The sequence below is a fragment of the Myxocyprinus asiaticus genome, chromosome 34 (genome assembly GCF_019703515.2).
Source record: "Myxocyprinus asiaticus isolate MX2 ecotype Aquarium Trade chromosome 34, UBuf_Myxa_2, whole genome shotgun sequence".
NCBI lineage: Eukaryota > Metazoa > Chordata > Actinopteri > Cypriniformes > Catostomidae > Myxocyprinus > Myxocyprinus asiaticus.
Window position 1 is genome coordinate 36,654,601 of NC_059377.1, and position 18,604 is coordinate 36,673,204.

General features: G+C 37.3%; 1 protein-coding gene across 3 annotated transcripts in view; it reads left to right on the top strand.

Annotated features, from left to right (window-relative positions):
- The window catches only part of LOC127425595 (collagen alpha-2(XI) chain-like), a 54,151-nt gene extending 35,625 nt beyond the window's left edge, over positions 1 to 18,526 (top strand). For all 3 annotated transcript variants that reach the window (XM_051671732.1, XM_051671733.1, XM_051671734.1), the window contains 25 exons: positions 701 to 808; positions 1,204 to 1,311; positions 1,432 to 1,485; positions 1,569 to 1,622; positions 1,801 to 1,908; positions 2,006 to 2,059; positions 4,871 to 4,924; positions 5,288 to 5,341; positions 5,447 to 5,500; positions 5,637 to 5,744; positions 5,828 to 5,881; positions 5,990 to 6,043; positions 6,159 to 6,212; positions 6,492 to 6,545; positions 6,640 to 6,747; positions 7,407 to 7,460; positions 7,616 to 7,777; positions 10,436 to 10,489; positions 10,713 to 10,748; positions 10,885 to 10,938; positions 11,088 to 11,367; positions 11,458 to 11,570; positions 12,034 to 12,102; positions 12,478 to 12,714; positions 16,455 to 18,526. In XM_051671732.1, the coding sequence (XP_051527692.1) occupies positions 701 to 808; positions 1,204 to 1,311; positions 1,432 to 1,485; positions 1,569 to 1,622; positions 1,801 to 1,908; positions 2,006 to 2,059; positions 4,871 to 4,924; positions 5,288 to 5,341; positions 5,447 to 5,500; positions 5,637 to 5,744; positions 5,828 to 5,881; positions 5,990 to 6,043; positions 6,159 to 6,212; positions 6,492 to 6,545; positions 6,640 to 6,747; positions 7,407 to 7,460; positions 7,616 to 7,777; positions 10,436 to 10,489; positions 10,713 to 10,748; positions 10,885 to 10,938; positions 11,088 to 11,367; positions 11,458 to 11,570; positions 12,034 to 12,102; positions 12,478 to 12,714; positions 16,455 to 16,601 (2,286 nt within the window). In that variant the 3' untranslated portion in view covers positions 16,602 to 18,526. The remainder of the gene's footprint in view (positions 1 to 700; positions 809 to 1,203; positions 1,312 to 1,431; positions 1,486 to 1,568; positions 1,623 to 1,800; positions 1,909 to 2,005; positions 2,060 to 4,870; positions 4,925 to 5,287; positions 5,342 to 5,446; positions 5,501 to 5,636; positions 5,745 to 5,827; positions 5,882 to 5,989; positions 6,044 to 6,158; positions 6,213 to 6,491; positions 6,546 to 6,639; positions 6,748 to 7,406; positions 7,461 to 7,615; positions 7,778 to 10,435; positions 10,490 to 10,712; positions 10,749 to 10,884; positions 10,939 to 11,087; positions 11,368 to 11,457; positions 11,571 to 12,033; positions 12,103 to 12,477; positions 12,715 to 16,454) is intronic.
- Positions 18,527 to 18,604: the final 78 nt, after the last annotated feature.

Here is an 18,604-nt window from a genome sequence, read left to right on the forward strand (position 1 = left end):
TTAATTACACTAAAATAATGTTAACGCAAATATTGTTTGCGTCTTGTGGCTACACTTATGAAACAGTGGTATTTTAATGTTTATGGATTGGCTCCATTAACTTCCATTGTAAGTGCCTCACTGCAACCCAGATTTTTTTTTGAGGGGCCATTTTTTTATGCCTTTATTTGATGGTGAAAGTGGAGAGAGACAGGAAATGTGGGGAAAGAGAGTAGGGGAGTGATATGGTCCGGCCAGCTGGGAATTGAACCGGGGACTCGCTACTCAGGGCATTTGCACCCATGTGGTTTGAACCCTAACCACTCGGCTATCAGGTCACCCCAGATTTTTGCTTTTTTAAAGACAAGGAGGGACAAGTCAATATACATTTATGTGGTAATCAATATTATGTCACAAATGCTGTTGATTGAGCTTAACTTTTATTGAACCTAGAATATTCCTTCAAGGTTAAATTAATGAACAATTGTTAGCAAACCATGCAAGAAAGATTGAAACTGATCCCACAGATATGCTTTCTCTTTTGCACATTTGGTTAGTTTCAATCGCAGTTTCAATCATGATACATCTCAGTATTTTGAATCATGACGTGAATTGCAATGTGTGTCGTATATCGTGTTATCAATATACAACCGAATTTATCATTGTTGAGGAATCGTATGCATGTCTTTCAGTCTACAACCCAAATTACATTTCTGTGCAGGGGTCTCCTGGAGAGAGAGGACTTGCTGGCAGTGCGGGCCCTGTCGGCCCACCTGGACGCCCTGGACCTCAGGGACCCCCTGGATCTGCAGGGGAAAAAGGAGTGCCAGTACGTGTCTACATCTAGTTTTTCACATAAGGAGCCCCAAAATTCCTGGAGTATTTGGCACTTAAACCACACTTAAAACTGAATGAATGTCATTGCATTAGATAACAAAATATCAAATTGAGTAGCATCTCCAAACAAATGATTCTAGGACCTTTTTCAAAACTAATTTCTCTTTTCTGAGCAGTTTTTGATTTCTGAGGTTGATTTTTAGTGGATTTATGAAGTCAGTTCCTCTCAAGTTCACACAGGTGTCCTAGCAGAGTAACTATAAGTGTTGTTCATCACATTAACTAAGGACATGTTCCACTAAAGTTAGACAACCAGAAAGTGTCCAAATACATTTATCTTAATTAAAGTATCTATTGTGTTATCATTATCGAACTTCAATTTTACAGGGAGAGAAAGGCCCAATAGGTCCAGCTGGTCGTGACGGCATCCAGGGTCCAGTTGGTCTCCCGGGCCCTGCTGGACCTCCAGGTGTTTCTGGAGAGGATGGAGACAAGGTCATTGATCTCTTAATTTCTTCATCTCAAATCAGAATCCTATGGATGTTCTTGTTAGAGATGAATTCTGTATTATTAATTGATATTAATATAATTCATTCTATATTATTTCGTGTTTAGGGTGAGGTTGGGGAGCCAGGACATAAGGGAGCTAAAGGATCCAAGGGAGAACATGTGAGGAAATGACCTTTAAAACATGCAAAAATGTTGCATGCTTAACAATATCAGTCTATAATCAATTATTTGAATATTTACAGGGTCCTCCTGGACCACCCGGACCACAAGGTCCTGTGGGACAACCTGGTGCTGCTGTAAGTGAAAGGAGTCTCATGAAAAATCATATATTTAAACATATTTAAATGTACTAACAATGATCAGTACCAATTTGATGGCAACAGATGCAAGTCAACACGTTGTATTGGCTTAAGAGCATTTTTTGAAAACATGCTTGATATCGACCCCTTTTCAAACCTTTTTATCTCTGTTCAGGGTGCTGATGGGGAGACAGGTGCGAGAGGACAGCAAGGGCCATTTGGTGCTAAGGGTGATGAAGGAACCAGAGGATTCCCTGGGCCTCCAGGCCCCATTGGACTGCAGGTACTGTATTAAAGATTTTGTGTTATTCACTCTTACTATTAAAACTCTTTATACTGGATGCTTTAGTTTCCATATGTTCTCCATTCATGTTCATTAGGGATTGCCAGGCCCTGCAGGAGAAAAGGGAGAGACTGGAGATGTTGGACCACTGGTGAGTATAAGGGGGAAATTCACTAAGAATGAATGGCATGCTGTTCGCACGTGCTGTCTGCACTAGTTTAGTGCCCGATTCACTAAAGGAATTATGCAGACCAGTCAACGGCCACAAAATCGCTGCTGAATGCAATTTGCATGCGCAATTTTGATCTTACCAGCCGAACCTGAGTGCTATATAGCGGAGAATACAGCAGACCACTGTTATCTGACACACTTTGGCAGGATTGAATAGACCTCTGTGATTCAGACATTTGAATCGTCTTTTGAACATGCTGAAAGTTTGCTTGACTACACTGCGCAACTGGATATTTGGCAGGTTATAATGCTCTTCTCCAGCATTTGATCATTTTTTGATGAATTACTGCTGATAGAAAATGTACACAAATAAAAATTATTTTACCACCTACTTTCATCCGCCGTTAATAGTGCATTCTAAATTGCACCAGGCATTTTTTGTGAATGAAGCACAATCTGTAAAAAGCCTAATTTACTAATTTAATCTAATTTAAAGGATGCAAGTTTGCGCAGAAAAGCACGACAATGACTTAATTCATAATTGGTAATTATTTCCTTTGATATTTTAACTGCGATTATTCATTTCGATTAATATAATTTACATTAAAATACTTATTTTGTGTGGGGCAGTCTCATGCCATATTCTTTATGTAGGCTATGCATCAAAACAACTTGAGGACTGTGTTCCTGGATTACTTTAATATTTTAATTGCATGAAAAACAAAAAGCGTTATTCACATTTTCAGTAAACTGTACACAATATAATTTAGATAGTGAGCATTACTGATATGACTTTAGACTAATTTAAAGTCATCAGATTTGCCTTTGCATTCATGCACACAGCGGCTCAAACATATGTTATAAATAAAAAAATTTGGCACAATGAGAGTATACCTAAATGCAATGCTGTAATTGACACTTTTCATGATTATATAATTGCGACAGCTGTAATTGTAATCTCTATTATTTTTTGATTAATTGTGCAGCCCTACAGTGACTTAATTTAAATACTCAAGACACAGCGTAATTTCAGTGCTGATTGTGTTTGTTAAACTAGAACAGCATCGAGTGGTTAGTGAACAAGATGCAGGTTTTTACGCAGAAATACCACGAGTGAAAGTGTCGCAACTGTTTAGGAATTCACCCCTAAATGTCGTGCTTCAAAGACCCATATGCATGTAAAGGAGCAATGAATGTGTATAATACAACAAATGACACTCTAGTGCTTTTAATTAGGGTGAATACAGTTGAAGTCAGAAGTTTACTCAGGTTGAGTAAAACTCATTTTTTAACTACTCCACAGATTTCATATTAGCACACTATAGTTTTGGCAAGTCGTTTAGGACATCTACAGTGCATCCGGAAAGTATTCACAGCGCTTTACTTTTTCCACATTTTGTTATGTTACAGCCTTATTCCAAAATGGATTAAATTCATTATTTTCCTCAAAATTCTACAAACAATACCCCATAATGACAACGTGAAAGAAGTTTCTTTGAAATCTTTGCAAATTTATTAAAAATAAAAAACGAAAAAATCACATGTACATAAGTCTTCACAGCCTTTGCCATGACACTCAAAATTGAGCTCAGGTGCATCCTGTTTCCACTGATCATCCTTGAGATGTTTCTACAACTTGATTGGAGTCCACCTGTGGTAAATTCAGTTGATTGGACATGATTTGGAAAGGCACACACCTGTCTATATAAGGTCCCACAGTTAACAGTGCATGTCAGAGCACAAACCAAGCCATGAAGTCCAAGGAATTGTCTATAGACCTCCGAGACAGGATTGTATCGAGGCGCAGATCTGGGGAAGGGTACAGAAAACTTTCTGTAGCATTGAAGGTCCCAATGAGCACAGTGGCCTCCATCATCCGTAAATGGAAGAAGTTTGGAACCACCAGGACTCTTCCTAGAGCTGGCTGCCTGGCCTTGTGGTCACATAGTGATTTGCCTCAGTCTGGGTGGTGGAGGACGAATCCCAGTTGCCTCCGCATCTGAGACCATCAATCCGTGCATCTTATCATGTGGCTTGAGCACGTTGCCACAGAGACATAGCACGTGTGGAGGCTTCACGCCATCCACCGCGGCAACCATGCTCAACTCACCACGCGCCCCACTGAGAACGAACCACATTATAGCGACCACGAGGAGTTTACCCCATGTGACTCTACCCTCCCTAGCAACCAGGCCACTTTGGTTGCTTAGGAGACCTGGCTGGAGTCACTCAGCACGCCCTGGGATTCAAACTAGCGAACTAGCTAGTGGTGGTAGCCAGCGTATTTTACCACTGAGCTACCCAGGCCCCCTACATTTCACATTCTTAAAATAAAGTAGTGATCCTAACTGACCTAAGACATTAGGAATTAATAAGGAATTATTTCAATGATTAAATGTCAGGAATTGTGAAAAACTGAGTTTAAATTTATGTTTACATACATTTACATTTATTCATTTGGCAGACACTTTTAAAAGAGGATAACATAAGCGAATCATCTTAAGGAGACAGTGGTACGAAAAGTGCCATATTACAAAGTTTCACTAGCATCAGAGTAGTATTCAAAACAGATTAAAGTGCAACAAGAAATATTCTTTTTTTTATTTATTTTTTAGTAACTGGTTAAGTGCTCATGGAAGAGAATTGTTTTTAGTCATTTTTTAAAGACTATACATTTCTGAAGTAAATGTATTTGACTAAGGTGTATGTAAACTTCTGACTTCAACTGTATATGTTTTATGTTTTTATATTTCCTACTTAAGTTTTTGTGTGTTTCTTGTTGTTTCTGTAGGGTCCTCCTGGTCCCCCAGGACCACGTGGTCCTGCTGGTCCTAATGGTGCTGATGTGAGTAACTTTGTACTTTTATTTTTTTGGACAATGTACAATCGGCTGGTCATTATCAAAAATAAACCCTGACAGGGTGATCAGGTCCCCAGTGCAAAGTAGAAGGGTCTTATAGGGGTTTATTTTGCAATAACAAACGACTGACTGTACATTATTCTGCTAATTACATGGCTACCTACCAAATAAATAAATAAACATGAAATATTGATTTGAGTTTAAATTATTTTAGTATTTGAGAAGAAAGAAAAAGAGACATGAAACTAGCACAGCTATGCAGGAAATCGGTTAGTTGGGTCAGTGGTGAATTATACAGTTCAGCGATCATTATACAAAAATATTTTATGCATATCCTTCATTTTACAGGGATCTCAAGGTCCTCCAGGAGGTTTGGGTAATCCAGGTCCCATAGGAGAGAAGGCAAGTATTGAAGAGTTCAGTTTGCTTCACGAATGACGACTATATCATGGACCAGTTGTAGTTCTAATTTACACCTTATGCTGACTTTTTGTTTTTTAATAACAGGGTGAACCTGGTGAATCTGGACCACCTGGTGTTGGTGGAGAGCCAGGAAAAATGGTGAGTTTTATATATAACCATATACATAGTGTGTGTATACCATAATAGAGGCTGAACCTCTTAAAATCCTTTGCATTTAAGACACTGCAAACACCTTATTGACTTATTGGTTGCTGATCATCTTAACCAATGACAGGGCCCCAGAGGAGAGCGTGGTGAGAAGGGAGAGGCTGGGCAGCCTGGCACCTCCGGTCCCCCTGGTGGAAAAGGCCCCGTTGGAGACGACGGACCCAAAGGAAATCCTGTATGTATAATTTATAAAATAACCTTAAAACAAGAAATAAGTCTATCTATTACCCTTCAGCATCTGATATTTGTCTCTTTAAGGGTCCTGTTGGTTTCCCTGGTGATCCTGGCCCACCCGGAGAAGTTGGACCACGAGTGAGTTGAGCCCTGGCTTGGTTAAGAATTGGCTGTGAAATTAGCATTTGTTTGCATCTATATTACACAAACTGGAAGTGATGACATTCTTAATGGTATCTTTTACAGGGCCAAGATGGAGCAAAGGGAGAAAGAGGAGAGGACGGTGAACAAGGAGAAGCTGTGAGTGATCATTCCCTGTCTATATGTCTAGAAAATGCACATCTTATACCTACTGTGGTTTTAATAGGTTTTCAAAATAAATGTATTCACTGAACTATGTCCTTTATGACTTTAGGGGTCTCCTGGACCAACTGGTGAGAACGGACCACCTGGGCCTCCAGGAAAAAGAGTAAGATCACCTAGATATACCACAGCCTAACATATCCACCCTTATTAGTCTTTGAGCTGTGTGATACACATTTTAGAAGATTAATGTTTTTGTAGAAGGATTGATGATGTAATTGATGATGCTCCACACAAATGACATATATAACAATGAGGCTTTCTGCAAGGGTAGTTTGTAACACAACATTTACATATCTGATATGTAAACAGAATATTGTAAAGAATCGAAGAGAAATTTCACATTTCTGTAACTCTAAATTTTGTGTTAATGCTCATATTTCAGGGTCCTGCAGGAACGAGGGGACCAGAGGGGCGTCAAGGAGAGAAAGGAAGCAAGGTAGATTATATTATTCAGAGAGAATACAACTGCAACAAATAAACAGGCTCTCCACAGTTCTTTTCCTTTTGTCATGTCATCTTTTTGTATGTAGGGCGATTCAGGTGCCAATGGACCTCCAGGAAAGACTGGCCCTGTGGGGCCACAAGGTCAACCAGGAAAACCAGGAACTGAGGGTCTAAGAGGGTTGCCAGGATCAGTGGTAAAATAAACGTTTTCCATTTGTTCTAAAAAATAAAGTTATGAGCCATTAGAGACACAAAACAGAATGCCTAAAACTCCCTTAACTGTAGTAACATTCATGTAACACACAACCTCTAATGGCTTATTGATTATATAAAATGCTAGTAACAGCAATATAAGACATCAATATTCACAAAACAGTTGAATTTTACATTAATAAACATTATAAACAATTCTTCTGCCAAGTAAAATAGTTCTTAGTACAATATTAGCTTAACTGGATGCAGTTTATGGTTGCCGAGCATTGTGGCAACTTGAAGTGTTAATATAAATATGCATTTACGGGTGTGCATTTGTTGGCATTTTGAAAGGGCTTTGAATGCGGCTCATCCAATCAGAAGTTTTGGTAAATGCTCTATTTGTTTTTGTAAAACAAACAGTTTAGTTTTATAAAAACTAATAGAGCATTTACCAAAACGATCCGACAATTTATATATATATATTACTTTCCATTTAGTAAACACTTTTAAGTGACCTAGAGTGTGTCAGATGCAGTCCCTATGGTTTAAGTGTCTTATTAACCTTGTCTAACCCTTTAACTCAATAACTATTCAGACATTGTGCATTGTATTGATTTGTATTCAAACTGAATTTAATTTAGTTGTTCATGGATTTCAGGGTGAACAAGGTTCTCCAGGATCTGCTGGCCAGAAAGGCCCCCCTGGACCTATGGTAAGACATTCTGTATTATCAAATATACAGTAATTAATTGAGTTTTGTTATTTTAGCGCATTCTTTAAGTAATGATACCTAAAAAAGGAATTAAGAGTAAAATACAGTTACAGATTCTTGAAATGTATTGAATCCCAAATTGCTTCTTTTCACAGGGTCCTCCAGGTTTACTTGGTCTTCGTGGTGACCCTGGTTCTAAAGGTGAGAAGGGACACCCAGGTATGATCGGTCTGATTGGGCCTCCAGGAGAGCAAGGAGAGAAGGGAGACAGAGGAATGCCAGGCCCCCAGGGATCACATGGACCCAAGGGAGAAACGGTAAGTAAATCTGGTCAAGTCCTGCATTCATCAAATCTGCAGATCCTTCACTGGGGCCATTATACTTGTAAAACATTCCCATATCATAACCTATTCTACATTATCAGACATCAGGGGCCCTATTTTAAGTGCTATGCTATAAATCAGTCACGGATAAGTCAGTGGGCATGGCCACAAGTTTTGGTATTTTCGTGCAAGCATGTGGTAAGTCTAGATGCAAGTAGAGTATACCGGTTTCACGGTATACAACGGTATGACAATTGACGGCTTTCATACCATGTACATTTGCTTATCTACGGTATTGAGAAAAAAAATGCAACCGGATGGAGAATCTCACCTGCGCATGCACATCTCCTTTCCTCCTCAACTGCCTGTCAGACTCGTCAACTTGCACCACACACACACATGCAGTGGAGAAAATATCAGAGAGAAGCGAGGCGAGGGGGTCTGACATAAGTGAGTGTGTGTGTGAGTTAAAGCAGTGTTTCTCAACTGGTGGGTCGTGACCCAAAAGTGGGTCGCAGGTCTATTCGGACTGGGTCGCGGAAAGCAGGAAAAGAACAATGCCATGATTCTCCCATTGAAGATACTTCGGCGGCCGTTCAAGTGATAGCCTATTTAGGACTGCCGAGGCAGATTTAATGATAATCTCACAATCAGCTAAAGGCTTCTCATCTGCACTTTCGCACAAGTGTAACGGAACCAGCTCGCGATCATGATATGCTCTTCTCTCTGGCGCGCGCGTGCAACAACCGGGCTTCCCTCGATATTGCAGAGCGCAGACCTCAAAACTGATGTGACCAATTAAAATTTTAGAGAGACTTTTCTAGTTTAAAGCGTTACGGAGAAAGTCAAGTCGAACCTCTCAAACAGTAGGCAGCCCTGACATGCCAAACAGCACTGAGGAGGAAAAGAACAGCACTGTGCTATGCGCTATTTATTTATTTTATTACACATCATCACCTTTACAAAATTGTTTCACGATTTTACAAGAGGAAAAGTAACTTATATTTTGACAAAATGTTACAGTTTCATATGAAATAATCTAAAGGTAGAATCTATTAGAACTCATTTTATACCAACAGTGGCAGTTGCAATTAAAGTTTCAAGATGTGTTTCTTATTTTTTCATAAATACTATAATTTATTATTATTATTACTATTATTTAAGACTAGCTACACTGACCTAACCATGGTAATGAGGAGCCTTTCCTCCTGTGTAATATGTATGTCTTGTTTGAATTATGTTTGAAATTAGGAAACAAACGGTATAATAATGGGCTCATATAAATATGCTCTTCAATTTTTAAAAGGGGGGAGAGAAAACTTTGTCGCTTTTGTTGTTGACGTCAACAACAAAAATAGTGTCACTTGATGCATGTCCTTGTACTTGAAAACCATGAACAAAACTATGCAACATATAAGGAAATGCGACCCAGGATGCATTAAATACAGGTTATGTTTTTACTATGGTGGGTCGCCACTTGATTTCCAATATAAAATCTGGGTCCTGAAGCAAAACTAGTTGAGAACTAGTTAATAATCAAAGGACAGTACTTCAAAAGCTCACACAGCTGATGTTATTTTTCATTTAGTAGTTAATTTAACATGCTATGCTAACATGTAAACTAACATGCTTTAGTTATATAACATGTTATAGTTACATGCAATTTTTTATCATGTTTATAATTCAGTTTATTATTATAATTCTGTTAGCTTTCTTATTGATTCTATTTATTTTATTTATTTTCAAAAGGGAGACTTTTTTTACACATACTTCCATGAAAAAAAAAATGGTATCAAGTTTCAATTATAATAAAGCGTTTGTTCAACCAAAAAAAAAATACCTTCTGTTTTCACTCCTTTAAGGGTCATTGTAACTGATAATAATAATTGTGTAATACCGTATACCGTGATATCGTGAAACCGTGATATTTTCTGAGACAGTTATCATTCCGTGAATATCTCATACCGTTGCAACAATAGATGCAAGTAGTTTTGGCGAAATTGCACGCACAAGGCACTAATGGGCTGGGTCAAGTGCAATTTTATTCTGAGGTTTTGCTCCGGTTATTGCACCGTCTGTGTTCTATTATATAATCCATAATCCTGTCAAGCACCAGCTATATAAACAAAGACCGCACATTCATAAGAAGTTGGTAGTGTGAATGGGCTATATACAATGAATAGAAGAATAGAAATATGGACTTATGTTCTTTTGTGCATTAACTGTGTCCTTGTTGAATGTCAGGCATATTTCTATGACAGTAACATGATCCTTTTACATGCATGGAAATTGTGGTTCTAGCCAGGATTTGGATGTAGGCTCTGTTAAATTATATAGAATGTAAGTATTATTAATCATCTATTGACGCACAAATGTTTGTTTCCGAATGCACTTTGCTTCTACCGGTCAATTTTGATTTGGAAAAATGTAATTATTTTATCGAAACACGAACAAAATTAACCAAAAATATATCTAAGTTCAAATTACACTTCAAACAAAATGAAAATATAATCAAAATAGCGAAGTGATCACCGCTTACCGTGGTCACGAAAATAGAGCCCCAGATATTTTTAACACACACGAGACGGAATGTGAAGTTCATTGTATATAAAATAATATGTTGTTTTCATGTCTTGATGCATTGTATTTTAGGGAATGCCTGGTGGAACGGGACCTCTCGGCCCTGCAGGTCCAGCTGGTGTGCCTGTGAGTCTCATTTTAGTTTATTTCTTGACTTTTTAAACTTTGTGGAGAATTTGCCTTAGATACAATGATGCCATTGATTTACATGTTATAGTGCTTAATCTTTAGAACATCCTTAAAAAATGATGGCTACCAAACTTGAGCTCTAAAGCGGCATAAGTTTGTTGTCCTAAAACATTGGTCTTTTTGATTAAAGCTGATTAAATGGATGTGATATTTCTCACAGGGTCCAAGAGGTATCAAAGGAGCTAAAGGTGCCACTGTGAGTAATGCTAAATACTTCCTTGTATTTGTAAAGAATTGTACTGTATTGTAGTCTGTAAAGTAGGCTATATCATGACCCATATTATGCTTTACACTGAAATTACACTAATAATTTCTTTGTCTCTGTGGTTTAGGGTGGAGCTGGTCCTAAGGGAGAGAAAGGTGTACAAGGTCCACCAGGACTACCTGTGAGTTTTATCATTGTTAAACTATCTACAAAACATGGTGCATGAGAATTAACTGTCAATGAGATTCATCTTTGTTGAGATGGGAAAAAAGATGAGTTCCTGCATTCTTGAAATCTCTCTGAATTCAGCTTCACTTCCTTTCACTTTAGGGTCCCCCTGGTGATGTCATCCAGCCGCTGCCCATCCAGATCCCCAAGAAGTCCAAGCGCTCCATTGATGCCAGTAAGATGCTCTCCGAGACTGACACTGAGGCTGCCGACACCACAGGCACACAGTTTTTGACCGGTAGTGAAGGTATGGAGGAGATCTTTGGATCACTCAATTCCCTTCGCCAGGAGATCGAGAGCATGCGCTTCCCACTGGGAACGCAGGAGAGCCCAGCCCGCACCTGCCAAGACCTCCACCTCAGCCAGCCAGACTTGAAAGACGGTATGGTCATCAGGTTACTGTGTGATTGACAAATTCCATGACCAAATAAAAGGTAGTTTGCATTTTAATCAATATTTATCTCTTATTCAGGCGAATATTGGATTGATCCAAATCAAGGCTGTGCCCGAGACTCTTTCAAGGTGTTCTGCAACTTCACTGCCGGTGGAGAGACTTGCTTGTATCCCAACAAAGCGATAGAGAACGTAAGAGCATGTGGTCATACAACTTTATATGTCTGTATATGAGTAGTTGATGCATAACATGTCCAATAACTTTTTTGTAATCAACATCAAAATTGTTAGAATGTACAATGTGCATATTTTTGGTGCTGCGAGTGGTCCTCATTTCCACTCATTTTTAATCATTTGTATGGCTTCAATACGTAGTTTATTTTAAATGGTCCTGCTGTGTGACAAATGCATTTTTAAACATAAAAATATTCCATGTAGTTTCTCAGCTAATATTGTCAAAACCCGCATGCATAATAATTATTTACAAAATTTACAAAATGCTGTTTCAAGTAGTTTTAAATGGAATATAGCATGTCACAGTATTCTGTAGTATGTCAACTTACACATATACATGTGTACATCTCCTTAAGACATCACCTTCAAGAATCTAAACTGATCTAAATTTGTATTTGACTTGTTTCAAATCCTCTCATAGATAAAAATAAACTCTTGGCCAAATGAGAAGCCTGGGTCCTGGTACAGTCAGTTTGCTAAGTCCAGCAAGGTGAGTGCATCGGCTCAATAATTCAAAATCATGATTTTTTCCCTGTTTTATTTAGTCAACTAAAATGCATAAATGAACAAAAAGCTCTGTCACAATTAAGGGTGTTCACACTGAAAGCAAACAGAAGTAATTTATTTTCAGTTAGAGTTGGCAATTTGAGGTGATGTGAGCGACCCTCGCATACATGACAAAGCTGAGCAGAGTTTAACTTTATGCAAATGCCTGCCAGCAATGAACGATTTAATCGCTCTTTGCAGTTTGAATGACCTTTTAGACAATAAAATCTCGAATAATCAGTTGCTGCTTTAAAAGACTACATTATTCAAGTTCAATGCATTTTGAGTCATGAATTAATATTTTTATTTGTTGTTTTAGCTTTCATATGTAGACTCAAGTGGAGAACCTGTGGGTGTAGTCCAGCTGGGCTTCTTGCGGTTGCTTAGCGTCCAGGCCCGGCAAAATCTAACCTACCACTGCCACCGTTCAGTGGCCTGGGTTGACCGCACTGCTGACAATGGCTACCAGAGGGCGCTGCACTTCCAGGGTGCCAATGAAGAGGAGCTCAGCTATGAGACTAGCCCCTACATCAAAGCCCTCGAAGATGGCTGCTCTGTAAGTTACCTCCTTTTTTTCTAATCTAATAAGTGGACAAAAGAACAAAAGATTGCATTTTATATATATATTTCAATAACTCTCTACTCGAATAATTAATCCCCACTAGTTATAATGAGAGTTTGTATTATATGATAGCTATATGCTAAAATTGATGTCCACATACACTACCGGTCAAAAGTTTTGAAACACACTCATTCTTTATTATAATTCTTTTTTTCTTCAAATTTTAGAATAATAGTAAAGTCATTAAAACTATGGAATAACATAAATGGAACTATGGGAATTATGTTGTGACTAAACAAAATCCAAAATAAATCAAAACTGTGTTATATTTTAGCATCTTCAAAGTACTCACCCTTTGCCTAGAATTTGCAGAAATGTACTCTTGACATTTTCTCAACCAACTTCTTGAGGTATCACCCTGGGATGCTTTTTAAACAGTATTGAAGGAGTTCCCATTTATGTTGGGCACTTATTGGCTGCTTTTCTTTATTATTTGGTCCAAGTCATCAATTTCAAAAACTTTTTTTTTTAATTACATTTTAGTTTTATAATGAAATAAATTAATATGTTGGCACAATTATATTTTTGTCTATAAAACTAATTTCAAACATTTAAGCATACGCCTTCAGATCAAAAGATTTTTAAGATCATGAGAAACATTTCAGTCAAGTGTTTCAAAACTTTTGTGTATGTGGGCAGCGGGAGTAAGTTGTGAAATTTTAAATAATACCAAGCTATTGAAAGTCTATTTTTTTTTTTTTTTATCAAACTATTTATTATGTTTCCAGGAGTGTTGGTTATTCATGTTTTTGACATGTTACAAACATTACATCAGAAGATAAATAATTCTGATTCAATGTATTGACCAGCATCATCCAATCACTGCCGTGTTAAAATAAAATTTCACATTCTAAATTCTGAATCTATGTACTGATTACCACTGTCCCATGTCTGCCAAACATGTTGAGTGGTCCAAACATCATCTGCAGCCTGAAACTGAACTTTTTGAATACTGAATACACTTAGCTGCATAGGAAAGCAAAAGGATGCTCCCTTGCTCCCTTGCTCCCTAATTAGGGAATGTCTTAACCTCCAGTGTGCTGTCTGTCTGCACTGGTCTCAGAACAGTTCAAAATGCACCATATTATCATCCTACTCTGTATAAAGCCTCTGAAAGCAACATTTTCCAGCTTTTGGATGCATCCGTTGATTCTCAGTGGGATAATACTCTGTGAATATGGGATATTTTAAGGAAAATGAGCCTATAGTCCACATACGTTGTCATCCCATTTAACAGCGTGCCGTTTCACAATAAATCTGTGACATTTTTAAAAGAGACTACTCTTTTGACACAGATACTCTTTTTGAAACAGGTTTTAATGTAAAAACGTAATGAGGTTTCTTACCAGATGTAGTTTTGTTGCCGTTTCTCCCAAAATCAGATGAGATCGGCACTGTGTTGTTTTTGTCACATGACACGGTGCATCGAAAGTTTAACCCTTTAATGACAGCACAGAGTCTCCTTAACTGAGATCAGTCGGTTTAAATTACATTATGCATTGCCTATAACGAAGCCAAAACGTAATGTCCACGCATGTGGACGCGGGGTCTCAGGAGGTTAACGTTAAAAAATGTATTTTGCAAGCACTGTTTTTGTAATTGTTTTTGTGCACATTGTCTCATGTGCCCAATAAAAAAAATAAAAAAATACAAAAACTCAACAGAACATTTCACAAAAGTTGCAGTTTGGTTTGGTTTTGTTTTATTTGTAAAAATGCATTATGATTTTATAAGTAAAATGAATTTAAAGTAGTTTTAAGGCTACTATAAGAATGCCTTGTCGGCAACAAAAAACGGGTAACACTTTACAAAAAGTTTGTATTCATTAACATTACTTGACTACATTAGTTAACATGAACTAACAAAAAATATATATATATTTTACAGCACATTCATTTTGGTTAATGTTAATTTCAACCAATTTTTTTCAATAAAATTTTACATCAATTATAAACTAAGTAACAATTAACAATTTTATTTTCATTAATTAACCAACATTAATTAATGCTGCAAAAATAGAAATAGAAAAAGTTCATGATACTTAATGCGTTTACTAATGTTAAAAAATAGAACCTTACTGTAAAGTGTTACCAAAAAGCATTTCCTTTATATTTACATTTATTTTGGTTCTATAAGAAGATACATTTGCAACTAAAATATGACTATTCTTAAAGTCACAGTTTGGTGTGGAGTAGGCTAAATACGTAAACTGCAAATCATGTCTTGGTTACATTATTAGGGCCCAAGCACTGAAAGTCGATTCTTCTTCTTGTATTCAAGGTTTTGGGGCAATTAACATGCTTAAAAACGTATGAAATTTTGCACACACATCAGAGTTGTCGGCCATGGACAAAAGATCACACATGGGCATGTAAGGCGGGCTCTGTAGTGCCACCTTTTGACTAAAGTGATGGGGTCATTTTCATCTACAGTCACCAAACTTGGTACATATGTTGTTCTCATCCAGCGGGATAACTTTCAAAAATAGTCTTTAGCTCCGCCCATCAGGAAGTCGGCCATTTTGGATTGAATTTGGATTTTTTTGAAAATTGCAGGCCCTGAACTTTTAAATACTCCTCCTAGGGGATTCATGAGACTGTCACCACATTTAGACAACATTATGCCAAGACATTGAAGATGCTAAATTGTGAATGGATTTTTGATATATTGAACGGTATTGTACATCATGTTGTAGTGTATTTGGGTGTATACTGACACCATATATTTAATCACACTTATGACATGAATGTGGATATGGTTGGTCACGGTCATAGGGCCTCCAGCTGGCAACAATAGATGTGACACTTCGAATAGACTTTGAAAAAAACAACCCCTCTTATTTTCACCCGTCACATCAGATTTACTCAGACTAGTGTCAAATTTAATAAGGTAAGGGAAATCTTGATATCTTACATGTTATTTTCATAGCCACAAGTCAAATAACAATATTCTTTTTTGGACTGTTCAAGGGTTCACACTTGCCATAATTACACATTTATTACATTTGCCACACACGTCAATGTTGTTAACCATTATGTCTGAGCAGAAGGTATGACATGGTGTCTTACTTGTTTACTCTACCAAATGCATGTGACCATCATGCATTGTTTTCCAAAAGTCACAGGGTGGAAATGGACCCATGGTTCTTGAGCCTGTCATTGCTGCTTGCAGCTATATTTTATTTAGTCTTTTTTCTAGAATGTTTTAGTAACTGCAGTGTAACATAACTACAATGGAAGCCCTGAACCACAAGGTGAAAAACAAAACGTGATTCAGTTCCTTCCTGAGCCTAAGTCTTACATTTTTTTCTCTTCCAAAAAATGTTTCTCTCATCAAATTAAGGTTTGCAAACCCTTAAATAAATAATAAATGTATTATTCAGCTATATAGCAACAGAGAAAGTATTAAAAGCATAAGATTACATGTTTACTGATAGTGGCACCTGGTGGCCAAGGTTAGTACTGCATGCATTTTTTTGAAGAGATAATTTTTTATTTATTTTTTTCCACCTTGCGGTTCAGGGCTTCCGTAAACTACAACCAAAATGCAATGTTGAAAATGTTTGGTCATGCCGGGTAGCTGGTCTTACAGCTACACTTAAGCATAGTTTGTTTATTATAGTAAAAGTATTCAATCCTTTCTCTCAAACGTATTTTCTTTTTCTCTCCCTGCAGTATCGTAAAGGTTTTGACAGGACAGTGCTGGAGGTGAACACCCCACAGGTGGAGCAGCTCCCTCTGCTGGACATCAAGATATCAGACTTTGGGGAGGACAATCAGAAATTTGGTTTTGAAGTGGGACCTGTCTGTTTCCTGGGATAAAAACACACACATGCTGAGGTCAAGGGGAATACAATCACAAATACAAAAGACACACACATTAAGCACACATACACACACTTAACCATGCACTTGACATAAATACAACCATGTGTCAACACTAATAAAGACATTTGAAGTTACGTTTAATAGGTGGGATGCATACATAAATTCATACATATACACGTTGTTGTGAAACAACAAAGTTGCACACATGTACATGCCCAGGGAAAAATACTCCCAGCAATGGACGGACAACAGAGAAGAGAGCCATGTCGAAGCATTCTCGCAAGAGAGGAGAGAAGATATTGACGAACATGGTGGTGTATTCAGACGAGTAACAGAAGTGTGTTCGAGCAGATACAGCTGGAGTAAAAAGTCAGCTCCTGCAGAAAAGCCTTCAATTCTGGCCCCCTCTATCCTACATCTCCCCTCCCCACTGTTTCTCTTCTGAGATGTTCCACTCTTTCAACCTCCATGCCTGATCGTTCCTTTTATAGTCCTGTGCAAGTTCCGCCCCCTTCATACACTTCACTTCCTTCCTTACCATATATAGAATAGATTCTGCAGGTACAAAACTTCAAACTGAGGAATGGATGAAATTTTCAATTACAAGGTGAATTTATGCCATTACAAGAGAAAAAAATTAACCCTTTCAGTACTGTAATAAAGTCTTACTAGCAACTTAACTTACCAAATATATGCAATGAAAGCCATTTACAGTGTAAAATTGTACTGAACTTGATATTGTTGTACATTTATTATAGATGATGAAATCTGTAAGAATTTACAATTCATGCCGTGAACATACTGCCAACTTACCAGTCCAGTATTTCTCTACAGGAGCCATTATATCTTCAGCCATATCAGTAGAAATATATATATACTTATATTTGCATTTTGTCTGACAATCTTTCATGTTTGTAAATGACTGAATGCACACTTTGTGCAATTTTGATCCAACGTTGACCATTTATGTGGACAGTGTTCCGGCTGGAATTGTGCATTAGAACCATTTGTACAGAAATAATATTTTAATGTATTTATTTTGTGAAACAAACAGGTGCTCACAAGAAAATGACCAAAATACTTGCAGTACAAAGTAATGTGGTATTTCATCTGTAATTTTCTCATCAGTCTATTAAATATGTCAATTAAACCCCAGACAGCAAGTCTGCCTTCTCTGTATGAAATATACTTGTGATCAATTATTGGTGATATCAGGTAATGTTGCATTATTTCAATGCAGTTCATTTGCAGCTAGAGGCTAAGGACAGTTTAGTGCAAGTGAAGACGACAAAAAGATCAAAATGTTCTCATTTTCAGGCAACAGTGGAGAAGGGACAGAAGAAAGAGATGGAAGGAGGCGGTTGGGAAATATAGTTTGCTTGTTTTTTATGTATATTGTTTTCTTTTTTAAAACAAGAAGAGGGGAATGAAAAGCTACAAAATTTATTTGTGAATTAAAAGTTGTTTGTGTGGTTTTTTCACAAGGACAATATGGCTCGGTTTGCTTTTGTCAGTGAAAGACACATTTGTCTCTACAAAATATGGAAATATGGTGCTAAAACTTGTTTTGTAAGTACTTCAAAAATCTGTTTATGTAATATATAATCTATTTAAAGAGCTGTTGGACTCCTTTGTTTTTCTTTACCCCATTTCCTGTTAATATTTTATCTGCCTCTTCATTTTACTTCTTACCGAAACAGCTCAAAATCAAGATCTCCAACCCACATTAGATGTCTTCACAAGTCTCAGTGAACCAATTTGCATGAAATCTGGCCATTTTCCTCCAAATAACTTTTTTTATTATTATTCTTCAACTATTAACAAATGGTTATGTTTTACTCCTAATTTTGTTTCAGCTTTTTTAGTTTGGGTTTTGAACTGTTAACTGTCTTAATTCTTTGACGATGTTTTTCCGGTCCAAACTTTCCCATTAAACCACACATCAACGCATTTCCTCCTGTGTGAACTTAATTGTTTTGTTTTTAATTGGGTTGAGT